Source organism: Pygoscelis adeliae, unplaced genomic scaffold (genome assembly GCF_000699105.1).
Source record: "Pygoscelis adeliae isolate BGI_AS28 unplaced genomic scaffold, ASM69910v1 Scaffold421, whole genome shotgun sequence".
Lineage (NCBI taxonomy): Eukaryota > Metazoa > Chordata > Aves > Sphenisciformes > Spheniscidae > Pygoscelis > Pygoscelis adeliae.
The window spans coordinates 306,276-317,745 of record NW_008824011.1 but is presented as its reverse complement, the minus strand read 5'-3'; the positions used below and the strand labels follow the sequence as shown (position 1 = coordinate 317,745).

At 41.5% G+C, this 11,470-nt stretch overlaps 1 protein-coding gene across 1 annotated transcript in view; it reads left to right on the top strand.

Annotated features, from left to right (window-relative positions):
- The first annotated feature begins 10,412 nt into the window (after positions 1–10,412).
- Positions 10,413–11,470, top strand: part of ETV4 (ets variant 4) — an 18,421-nt gene continuing 17,363 nt past the window's right edge. The window contains exon 1 of the mRNA XM_009326853.1: positions 10,413–10,431. Within this exon, the coding sequence (XP_009325128.1) occupies positions 10,413–10,431 (19 nt within the window). The remainder of the gene's footprint in view (positions 10,432–11,470) is intronic.

Genomic DNA, 11,470 nt, shown 5'->3' with positions numbered 1-11,470 from the left:
CTCAGCATTTCATGGGAACCACCATCCCCGACCCCAGTTTAGTTGGGAGCCTCTTAAAGCCAAAGAAGTATTTTTCCTTTGTCCAAGTCTGCAAAAGGATTAAATGCCAAGGGAGAAGCAAACCTTTGGATGATGGGGAAGTGTATATGGAGTAAAAGTTCAAAGCAACCCAGTGCTCTGCTGTGTTACTAATACTAGACACATGGCTTTGCCAGGCCCTGTACTCCACAACTTCAGCAGCTTTCAGAAGGGGTCATCACAGTCTCTTATAAAGAGAAGTGCTCTGAAAAGGAGAAAGGTGCTGCAACAACCTGACCAGACAGCAGAGTTCCCTAATAAGTATCTGGCCAGTACATCACCATGAATTTACACTGAAAACTCTGACAAACAGGAGTAATTGGTAGGTGCTTTAAAACATTGTCAGAGCTGGTTGGGAAATTTATGGTTTTTTTCTTGTGAGCAATTCCTAAAATGTTCTTACACTGAAAATTATTATAAGGGAAAATAAAGGTTTATTTCAAAATCTTGGATTATTGTTTTTAATTTTGGGCTACTAAGAAAGAGTAATTTCAATTCAGTTCAGAGCTGAGGATTTTTTGCACTGTTGCTGCCCTTTACACAGAAGAGGAAGTACAGTGGAAGGCATGAGATCTGGCCAGGCAGGCAGAGGTGCATGAGGGCCTGCAGCTCCAGCAGCATGTGGCCTTTGATCTGGTGGGACAAGGCTGTTGCTCTACATCTGCTGCTCAGGAACCTCACCATCCCCGCACCTCCAAAGCATGCAGAGCTGCCCCCTTCCCCAGCTCCAGGGAAGGCACACGTCTTGGCCAGGGGTATCTTTTAGTGTCTTTTACCATTACTCACAGTGGGGTTAGGAAGGGGATTTTCCTAGCTTCCCCATATAAATATATCTACAATCAGAAAAAGAAGACACTATTTACCCCTTCAAGACCAAGAGTGGACTATTCTGTGAGGAGCATTTATGCTGACTTAAAATGGCTTCTAAATGGTGAATTCAAAATTAATTTCATATCAAATACATATTATATTTGTATATCTTCAGGTTTCGAGTATGCCATATACCAGTTTGCCTGGCAAAGAAGCATGAACCCCACCCCATAAGAGGCTTCATTCAGAAAATGTGTTGTGCTGTAAATGGATGACTCACTTCTTCCCCTCACTAAGCACCAAGTTCTCTCTGGCAAGCCTACTTGGCCAAACACCAAGACTAAACAGTTTATAAAGAAAACAAGGTAAAAATCTGATAAAGTAGGATCCCCTTTACAGACTTTCAGAATCTGGAGTTTTAACATAATTGTTACTACAGGAAGAAAAATCTCAGCTCCTGCAGCTCTATGACCTTCCAGTCCCAAGGCAGCTTCTTTAGAAAATAAGTTTTCTCAAATTGTAATTCTATGGATTTTTCTTACTGCTTTTAAAAAGGGTATGCAGAGGTTACACATGTTTTTCACACAGTTTCCTGGTGTTTACAAGCGTTCTCCCCCCCACCCCGTTTCTGCTTACATGTAATAAAAAACTCAGAGGCAGCAAGTGAAGAGAAAAACAAAAGGGGCTAAGTGTCCCAGGAGGCAGATTTGCTGTATTACTTCCAATACTTTTAAAATTGAAAATGTGGAAACAGATTTGACTGATACTTCTGCTTCCACATGGACGTTCTTAGCTTCTTTACTGTGATTCATGTGCAAGAATAAAGTCTGTATTGATTGATCAAGATCTAGCTCTGGATAACTAATTTTCCTAGATACCTGACTTATTTTGCATCACTAAATTTCTCTTCATTTTTATGTAATGAATGGGGATGGCAGATGGTCTAGCACTTTGTAAAAATATTTTACAAGTTAATTGAGCCAAATTAAGCTTAGCTGGAATTTAATGCATAGCATAATCTGAATGATTAGATTTTCAGGAGGTCTGTGTTAATAACTTCTTTCAAGATGCTTTTCCCAGTTTTGTTGTGATTTAATTATGTTCCCATGTCTGTTGGATCCCTGTTTAGTTTCTGACATAACAGACCAATTTCCTGAGAAGAGGCAGTAGCAAGGCAGAGACTCTGCTTTTTGTCTTCTAGTCTTAACAATCAATCAATATGTCTAAAGCTAGACAACGGAAAGCTGCTTTTGGGACCAAAAGGAGAATCCTATGAGAAATGGAATAAATTTTTTTTTCAGCTTCTTTTGCTGGGTGGGTTATTTTGAATTTGGGTGCCAGAAAGCCCTTTCCTTCATAATGCACTCTTGGGTCCAACAGATTCATCTTCTGTACTGTCCTAGGCTCAAGATGCCGTGCTGATTACTAGGCTTCTGGCTGACTTCTTTAGTACAAAAAAGTTGAGTGATAATTCTAGGTATACTGTGAATTGACTGTTTGGCAGGGGAAGAAATTAGTTCAAAATCCTGCAAGATGAGCCTGTCACTAGACCAGCGAGCACCATTACCACCACCCACACCGTTGGGTACTCCGCAATTCTCTGTTGTGAACTTCTCAGCCGAGTCTGAAACCCTGACTGCCTGCCCCGCTGCTCCCGCTGCTCCCCTTCCCACCCGGCGCGCACCTCTCAAAATCCTGCAAGATGAGCCTGTCACTAGACCAGCGAGCACCATTACCACCACCCACACCGTTGGGTACTCCGCAATTCTCTGTTGTGAACTTCTCAGCCGAGTCTGAACCCCTGCCTGCCTGCCCCGCTGCTCCCGCTGCTCCCGCTGCTCCCCTTCCCACCCGGCGCGCACCTCCCCGCGAACGTGCGCATTGCCGCGGGGAGCCGCGCTGTCTGCACCGCCCTCTACTGGACAGCGGCAGGACAGAGGGCCTGTTTCTGGCGTGACGGCGTTCGGAGGGTTAAAAGTCTGCTGCGAGTTTTGTGGCTTCTTTCCAAAAGGTTTCAGTTAACACCAAAGGTCTCCTTATAGCTCACTCGCTTTAATAGATTTTTCCCATTGACTTCTCACTTTATAGACTATCATTTCCTTTTTCTGCAGGGGAGCCATTTTCTGGGTCACTGATCCAACCAACTTAAAAGGGATTTCATTGATTAGATTTTATTGGTGGTTACTTCAACCGTAATGGGATAAGTTGCTAGTACCTGCTAACAGCTATGTGTCTTGCTTTGGTACCCTGCCTCTGTACATCTACAAGTGAAGTCTGGGTTCCTCTCTCCTGCCTTGATTGAGTGCTTGGTAATTACTAGCACCTTCTTTACCTCCTTATTACCTCAGTTGCTTTTGTCCTTTTTCATTTCCATACAGCAAGTAAGCTGCATGGCCAAGTGTTGCTGACAAAATCCCCTACTTGTTGCACGTGGCACCTTATTCCAGTAGTGTATCTGTGTTTATCTCTGGTCATCTCTGCAGTCACACAAATATCCCCCAACTGAAGAGCTGCATACCAGCCAGCATCGCAAGAACAGATGAAGCCAGGAGATCACCACTTTCAAGACAAAACTGAGCGGAGTGTTTTAGGGCAGGTTTGGTTTTTTTTTTTTTTTTGGGGGGGGGGGTTTTAAGAGGACAGATTTGAATTTCAGAAGGAAAGAGAGCAGAGCTTGCAGACCCAACTACACTGAGGGGCCCTCCCCTTGTACTCTTTACTTTTAATGCTTCATTCTGTTGCCTTATCCTATATGAAAGAAAGGTTGGGAGTCTGAAGGTCGTGTGTTAGAAGCACAAATTGGTAATCAAGGCAGGCATTTCTTCAAATGCCTTACAAAAAAGGTACAGCTCCCTTTTGACTCCTGAACCATGCAGGCTCCATGCTCTAAGGTCCTCCAAGCTTTTCTCGGCATCGTATTCTTCATGTTGCTCAAGCTGTGTGATGCTCTTCCAGTCTCCCAGACTTTTCCCCAAATCCATAGCACTTTGCAGAGTGATGGCTTATGCATATCTTTCACCTGCATATGCCTTTCAATGCCTTTGTTTTAAGTGGTGACATGTAGACATTTAGGGAGAAGTTGCTATGATTTCTGCAATTAGAGCAATGAAGGTGCCAAACTGTATTATAAGAAAGCGATTACTATAATTATTATAATGTTCATTGCAACAGAATTTAACCCAATCCTTTCCCCTTTCTGGTCAAATTCAGTACTCTGGAAGCACTAATTAATGATGCATCTCCAATGTCCATTAAGTATATAAATATCTCACCCCTCTGCAGATGAGAAACTGAGGCACAGAAATTGAGAGAGCTCACCCAGATCCAGGCAGTGGTGGAGTTGCAAGCAGGACTCCTTCCTGTCAGTCCCCTGCCCCAACGCTCCTCCCAGACCCAGAGACAGACTGGTGAGTTGCCTGTGTGCATGCATGCTGCTGATCTGCCCTGGGGGATGCCATCTATGACCTGATACTACTTTAATTTTTTTTTTTGTTTGTTTCTGAGCTTCATGAAGGTGCAGGGCAGGACCCAAGCAGTCACAGCAAAGGTATGAGCCATATTAAAAAATGAAGCAGAAGAGGTGGTACTGCCTGTGCATAGTGTAAAATCTATAAGTACCAGCAAGCACAGAGTTATCTTCAATGATTTTAAGAAACTGATTCTTCAAGGCAACGATACAATGATTTGCAACTTGCTACTTCTAGCTTAATTTCCTTTCCTCTAATACAGCTGCTTTCCTGGCCAGAAACTACATGCTTCTCTTTGTGCTAAACAAAGTGCAATGGGCTTATGGGAAAGGATATAATTTTCTTCCAGCTTCTTTCACAAAATATCTGACTAGCAGCCCAGGAGGGTTTGCAGATTCATGAGCACTCTCAGAAAGGAACGGGATGCCGGTGGCAGGGCTACTACAAAGCTGCATGGCTCCATTCCCAGTGCTGATAGAGCAACCTCTGTGCTTCTCCCATTTTTGGGGATCCAATTCTGAAGCACTTCTGCTTCCCACATCACTGTCATGAGGAGAGCTAAACGTAATCTTGCAGCATCAGGCCTTGGAAGCTGAAGAGAATGATAGGCAATTTCTCTATACTTCATCTCTCTTCACATGATACAGGGAAAAGGAATTGAGGGTAGCAGACTGCTGCTCACTGCCATTTCCCTAGAAGACATGTCCCATTCTCTGCACTTCATCTCCATACATCCTGAGCAGAGATTTCTCTATTTGCTTTCACAACTGCCCTGGTACATTACAGCAATATGACAATCAATTAACTGCTCACTCTATCACAATAAAGAAGCCACCCAACCTTATATAATTCTTTTTAATTGTTTTCTTACATTATAACATTTTGCTAAACTTATTCTGCCATAACTTACATAATTTAATTTCTCAAAGTGCTAATAATTTAATTGCTTCCTTCCTGCAGACAAAGTGCCTGAACTGTCTTCTGTCATTCAGAACATTATAAAGAGTAGCTGGCATGGATACCTAAAAGGGGCATTTTATTCACAAGACCTTATAGAAAACTGGTTTCTCCAGAGCCTCTGTGTTGTGTCTCAGACAGCCACAAAAGTGCAAGAAACCTAACCAGACACTTCCTTACATACTGGGACTACCTTCACTATAGAAAGCCACCTAGAGATGAAAAGCATGGCAAGTCTTATAAACAAAGTTCTATGGGCTAGTGGAAATCTCCTGTCATATCACCCCTATACAGCATCTTGAAATTAAAACATGAAATTCAAACTATAAGTAAATAACTCATGCTACCACAGATCCTCTTGTAGATTGCAGAAAGAGAGTGAACAAAAGTAATCTTTGCAATTTATGTATTCAGGCTTGAGAAAGGGAACTTGCTAGCTGGAAGACATACCGTGCATTTCAAACTTTGATCAATAACCAGTGTCTGCAATTTAGACTTCCCTAGTCTTCTGCCAATTATATCCACCCTGTTTCTAGGAAATATGGACTGATTATGCCAGATCTGGTTTTGGGCTTCATTGGGCACAGCCTTTCTTTACTTCACTTTTTGTCTCAAAATGAGATAGGATGGGGACACTGCCAAACATCCTTCTTGGAAGTTGGATGACATTGTTTCTTTTACTCATTCTAGCTAATTTTAATGTTGCAGTTTGCAAAATAAAAGGACCAAGAGCAGTTTGTGACTTAGTCAACTGACAATACTCCTGATCTCTGGACATAACTTTATAAGCAGTTATCTGATAGCATTGTTAAAATTCAGTTGTGTTGATGGAGGGAGACTAACTTCAATAGTTAAAGAGAATTAACACTTTTACATCTTAATCTGCCAAAAAAAAAAAAAAAAGCAGTTCAAGTGTACAAAGTCATTCACATTACTAAACCAGATCATCAAGAACAGCTATAATACCCAAAAATGTTAAGTGATGGACACATTAGAAAGCATACTGAAGAGTAGTCTGCAAGTTACCGAGTGAAAATTTACATTTTCTGTTTCTGTACACTACCCCACTGTAGTCAGATGGTTAGCTACTAAGCTCCACACCACTCTTTTACCAGTCACTTGCTGAATATGTTGATTTGGAAAATCCTTATTAGGATTCTGGCCTGAATCACTCTCTATCAGACTGGATGGAAGATCGCACATACTCCAGAGGCAAATATCTTTGCCCACAGACTCCTCAGCTGCATAGGCTCAAACTTCCGTAGCCTGAACAGAGTTAACAAGAGTCTGCTGCAGTGACAGTAGAATGCAACAAAGCTGTGCCTGATAGGTTGCAAGGACCCTCAGACCTCTCATGTCAAAGTGCAGGCCACTGTCATGTGTGCTACAGGAGAAAAGTAGCTAGAAACACAGACAAGGTATTTTCCCCTAGTGAAACAAGCAGCAAGAGAATCTGCACATGTAATGCCTGTATTTTGGACTGTTCATTAAAACATAAGCAGAGACATTCCCTCCAGGAACATTCTTTAAATGATGCTTCCTTCAGTTAGCAGTCTCTTGCATTTTGCTTCTCTACAGTGTAAGAAACCAGCTTGATATTTCCTGCCACGTGCCAGACAGCAAGAGACAGAGAAGCAGTGACTGAGAAGATTAGGACAACTCAGGGAACATGCTCCTTCTCCCAAGCCTCTTCTTTGCACACTGTCATTAGTGAGGTTGAGTAGGAACCACACACAACTATTTGGCAGGTGTTTCCAGTGTCAGGATTTCTGTGTTTTCTCAGGTATCGCATCACCTTACTAGGCAAAGATGGCTGATATCGATAGGCAATGACTAGGCTCAGCACCTTGTTCATGATATTCCTGTCTAGGGAACAACAGGGTGTTGAAGAGTGGCTGGGCTGATTTCATGCCTTATGTCAAGAAACCTAAGCTCTTCATCCAACTGTTTCTTTATTATTATTTTTATAGAACTGCAGGTCTGTTCATGCTCCATTCTACAGTACAGAGAGTTTTCTCAACTTTCAGTTTGTCACTTTCTAAGACATTTGCCATTTGTGGCTGTTTGTGTCAGGCTCTATCACTGGGAGCTTTACATTGCACTAACCATAACTGGTGCGGACTGCAGGGGATGCATCCAAAACTCAGGACTGGGTTTTCTCAAACCAGTACAATAGATGGAAATAGTTAAATCATGGCGGTGGACACAGGAAAGGGAGGGAGCTTAGGCACAGAATTTGATTGGTAACTAAGAAAAATAAGCTATAAGCCCAGGGAAGAAATATCTCAGGCATTGTGGATTACAGTGTTGGAATAAATCTATTGCTAATACTTCATAAGCAAGAATCAGTTCCCCTCTGGTTTGTGTATCACTTGTGAACTCTTCACACACTCTACGCTTTAAGAAAAAAAAATAATGGAAGGTAATTAGTCACTCTGAATGTTAATTGCTGAGCCTGCAAAGAGAAACTCCAGAATCATATTCCCACATCTGATTAGTCAGCCTTTGAAAGCAAATGTGACATATTTATACAACAAGCACATGAGGAATGGAGGAGAAACTATCAAGCAAGCAAGTTATGTAATTTGTTATTTGTAACTTCTACTAACCTTTTGCGCATCTTGAATCTTTTCTGATATAAAGTCAGCAGCTTTCCTAGGAATCCAAGCCTTCTCTCATGCCCTGTTTATAAACTCTGCATCCTCCAAATTATTAACCAACAATATTTTTACTATTTCAATTTTATGAAAACAGAAGAAAGGATTCATATAAATCACTGAGGAGAATACAGGACACAGGAAGAGGGAGACGGACAGGAAAATTGATTTAAAGCATGATTCATCCCCCGAGGCCATTGTTGTCATCAAGGGATAAATCAGAGACTGGCCTTGCTCATGATCAGCAGCATCAGTTTCACCTTGTGATACTTAACTCACCATCAAGATCAGCTGTGCCATGATAATGACTGCTCCATTCTGTTACTGCATCTCTTGTACTGTTGCTTAATGGTTTCTTTGCCTTTAAGGTGAGGTAGTATGTGCTTTTTGTTTCCAGCCTAAGAGCTTGTAATACAAGTGAAACGTGTCAAATAATTGGACTAAGTTTCCCAGACCAGTGGAGGAAAAATATTGTTCTGTTTTTGTTAATTTTATGCTTTTCTCTTTACCACTAATTACTGCCTGGATACTGGAACCCAGAAGTAGCCTATTGAATCCTGCTCAATGGAGTCAGAAAGTTTCCTAGAGACAAAATGAACAATATATCGGTTTATATTAATGTCAAACCCTGCTAATTGAAACTAAAAATTCTTTCCCAAAATCTCTTGAAATTGACTCAAAATCATGAGGTACTTTAAATGATAAATTTAGCAATTTAGTTCCATGTGTCCATTTGCTTTCTAATATTCTTAGCAATGGGATTAAAGCTTTCCAGCTCTTTACTGCTAGTGAATTGCTTTGACAAACAAAATATGCTAAAACCTGAGTATACTCTAGGAGTTTGGGTTTGAAGGGGAAAAACAGCTACAATAACATAAAAGTTATAATAACACAGCTTGATCTGGAAGCCCCAAGTTCTCAGTGATTTTCCCTTCAGTGGCCAGTATGTCTAGCCCTAATTAATACCGTCCTTCAAATTAGGCTATATGGCATTTTTCACAGTCTCAAAAGCAATAAAAAAACCTGCAAAGTTTGCCCCAGATCCTGCCTCTGTGCGGCCCTTGAAAAAAACTTTTACGTAGTTTGTCCTCTGTAGAGTACTTTTATGAGTGTCAGGAAAATTTCAGGTATCCTACATAGGTATGCACAGACATAAATACGCATACATGTGTAAGCATATATATACATTCACATTACAGAAGGGTCCCAATACAAATGGGGATGAGCTGATCTTAATTTAATTCAAATAAATAGAAAAAGTCATTGATAGTACTGGCAACACGTCACTCACAGCAAAAATATAGCATTACTGCCTGGTTAGTAAAATGGTGACTTTGCTACCTCAGATGCATGCAATCAGTCACTGTAGCTCATATCTACGCTGTGCCCTTCTGCTTTTTCATTCACACATATGCACTCATGAACTGTAGTGACCACTCTGACTAGGAATCACAGAATCATAGAATCATTTAGGTTGGAAAAGACCTTTAAGATCATTGAGTCCAACCAGTAACCTAGCACTGCCAAGTCCACCACTAAACCATGTCCCTAAGCACCACGTCTACACGTCTTTTAAATACCTCCAGGGATGGTGACTCCACCACTTCCCTGGGCAGCCTGTTCCAATGCTTGACAACCCTTTCAGTGAAGAAATATTTCCTAATACCCAATCTAAACTTCCCCTGGCACAACTTGAGGCCATTTCCTCTCGTCCTACCGCTTGTTACTTGGGAGAAGAGACCAACACCCACCTTGCTACAACCTCCTTTCAGGTAGTTGCAGAGAGCATTAACGTCTCCCCTCAGCCTCCTTTTCTCCAGGCTAACAACCCTGTTTCCCTCAGCTGCTCCTCATAAGACTTGTACTCTAGAGAGTCTCTAGTCTCTAATCCCTCTTCACAGTGACAGGAAAGTGAAAACACAACTGTGCTGAGACCAAAGGCTCCTCCTACATCAGCAGTTCCGTTACTGCCAGCTGGATGGCAAATAAGAACATCATAAAGTAAACTTTTTTTACAGTAGAAAATCCCATCCGGTTAGAGTTCAGAGCACAGCCATATATTGAAATCACATCTAAATTAACAAAGGTTCCATTATCTCTTAACCAGGAAATAATAACTGAGAGTCAAACTGCCATTTGCTATATGTATAGGTAAAAGTGCAAAGCATGAGTATCTGTTGCCACTTAGACTTTGTAAGACATTTAAAGTATAAATTGCCTAACAACAATCTAACCGGGAGAAATATTCTCTTCTAGTTCTCTAATAAAACTAGGTTAAAATTAACAGCCTGAACAGATTGTTACAAAATATATGGAGCAGAAAAAAATTCAGTCAAACTGAAAATTCAGAAGATTAACTCATATGCTTCAGTGATCTTCTCAAACCAGAGTAAATTTAAATTCCAGTGCTGCATTTAACTACATGTCTACGATGTTTGGCGATATGGGAGCAGTTGCTGGATGTAAACTTCCTGACAGTTAGCATGTTTTTGTTCTGCTCCCATAGACAGGTCAGAACTGTGTTTCAGTCAGGTTTCCTGACAGAGTGGGGTCCTGAGAACACTGGAGCCATAGCCTGCTAGCAGAAAGATCAAAATATGTATTGACTAGGTACTTAAACATGTTATTCTACGTAAGAGATACCCCTTTCATAGTAAGCATATCAGTAGATCACACTGGTGGCATTAGCTATAGAGAAAACATTAAAAACGTACAGTTTCCATTTAGCCTTAGGGATAACTTTCCCCTTTCCTTCTTCTTCTCGAGTATCTATTTCTCTTCCAGGAAATTACATTCCATGAATGATTATCTTATTATCTCTGGGTCCCAACTGTTACTGATATTTTTTGCAGGATAAATAGGATCAATAAATGTTAAATATGATCATGGAACTTTAAAGGAGAAATTTGAAAAAATAACAGGATGCATGCACATGGCACAGAAGACTGCACCTGGTATGCACAGGAGCACGCAAAACCACTTTTTTGGTGTGCAAATCCCAGGACTAGATTTTTATTCTGTGTTCTTGTCCCTTAACATTTGTAAGAGTCAAACTGACTTTGGTAGCCAGGGCTTTAACTATTTTCACTCCAGATGCACGAGTGAGATTTTTTTCCAAATCTTGTTGAAACTTAAAGAACTTCCCCAGAACAGAGCTGAACATACCTGAAGACTGTTTTAAAATGACTGCAGTGTGCGTGAGAACGGGCAGGCCTGGTCGCGTGCCACGCCGGGTGGGAGTCTGAAAGTGCAGGCTAAGCATGCTTCTGCCGCGCACGACAGGCAGAGCTGGAGCGCCTTGCAGCCTTTCGTGAATGAACTCCGGGAGGCGTTTTTTATGAATGGGAGCTCCGTCATGAATGAACACGGGAGTACTGCTATCTGATTGGCCCTGAAGGCTAAAGCTACTCCCACTCCTCGCTGGGTGAGGGCCAAAAAGAGCTGGGATTGGCAGGCGTGTCCCAACCCGGAGCTTCATTCACAAATTCAACGAAACAAAGG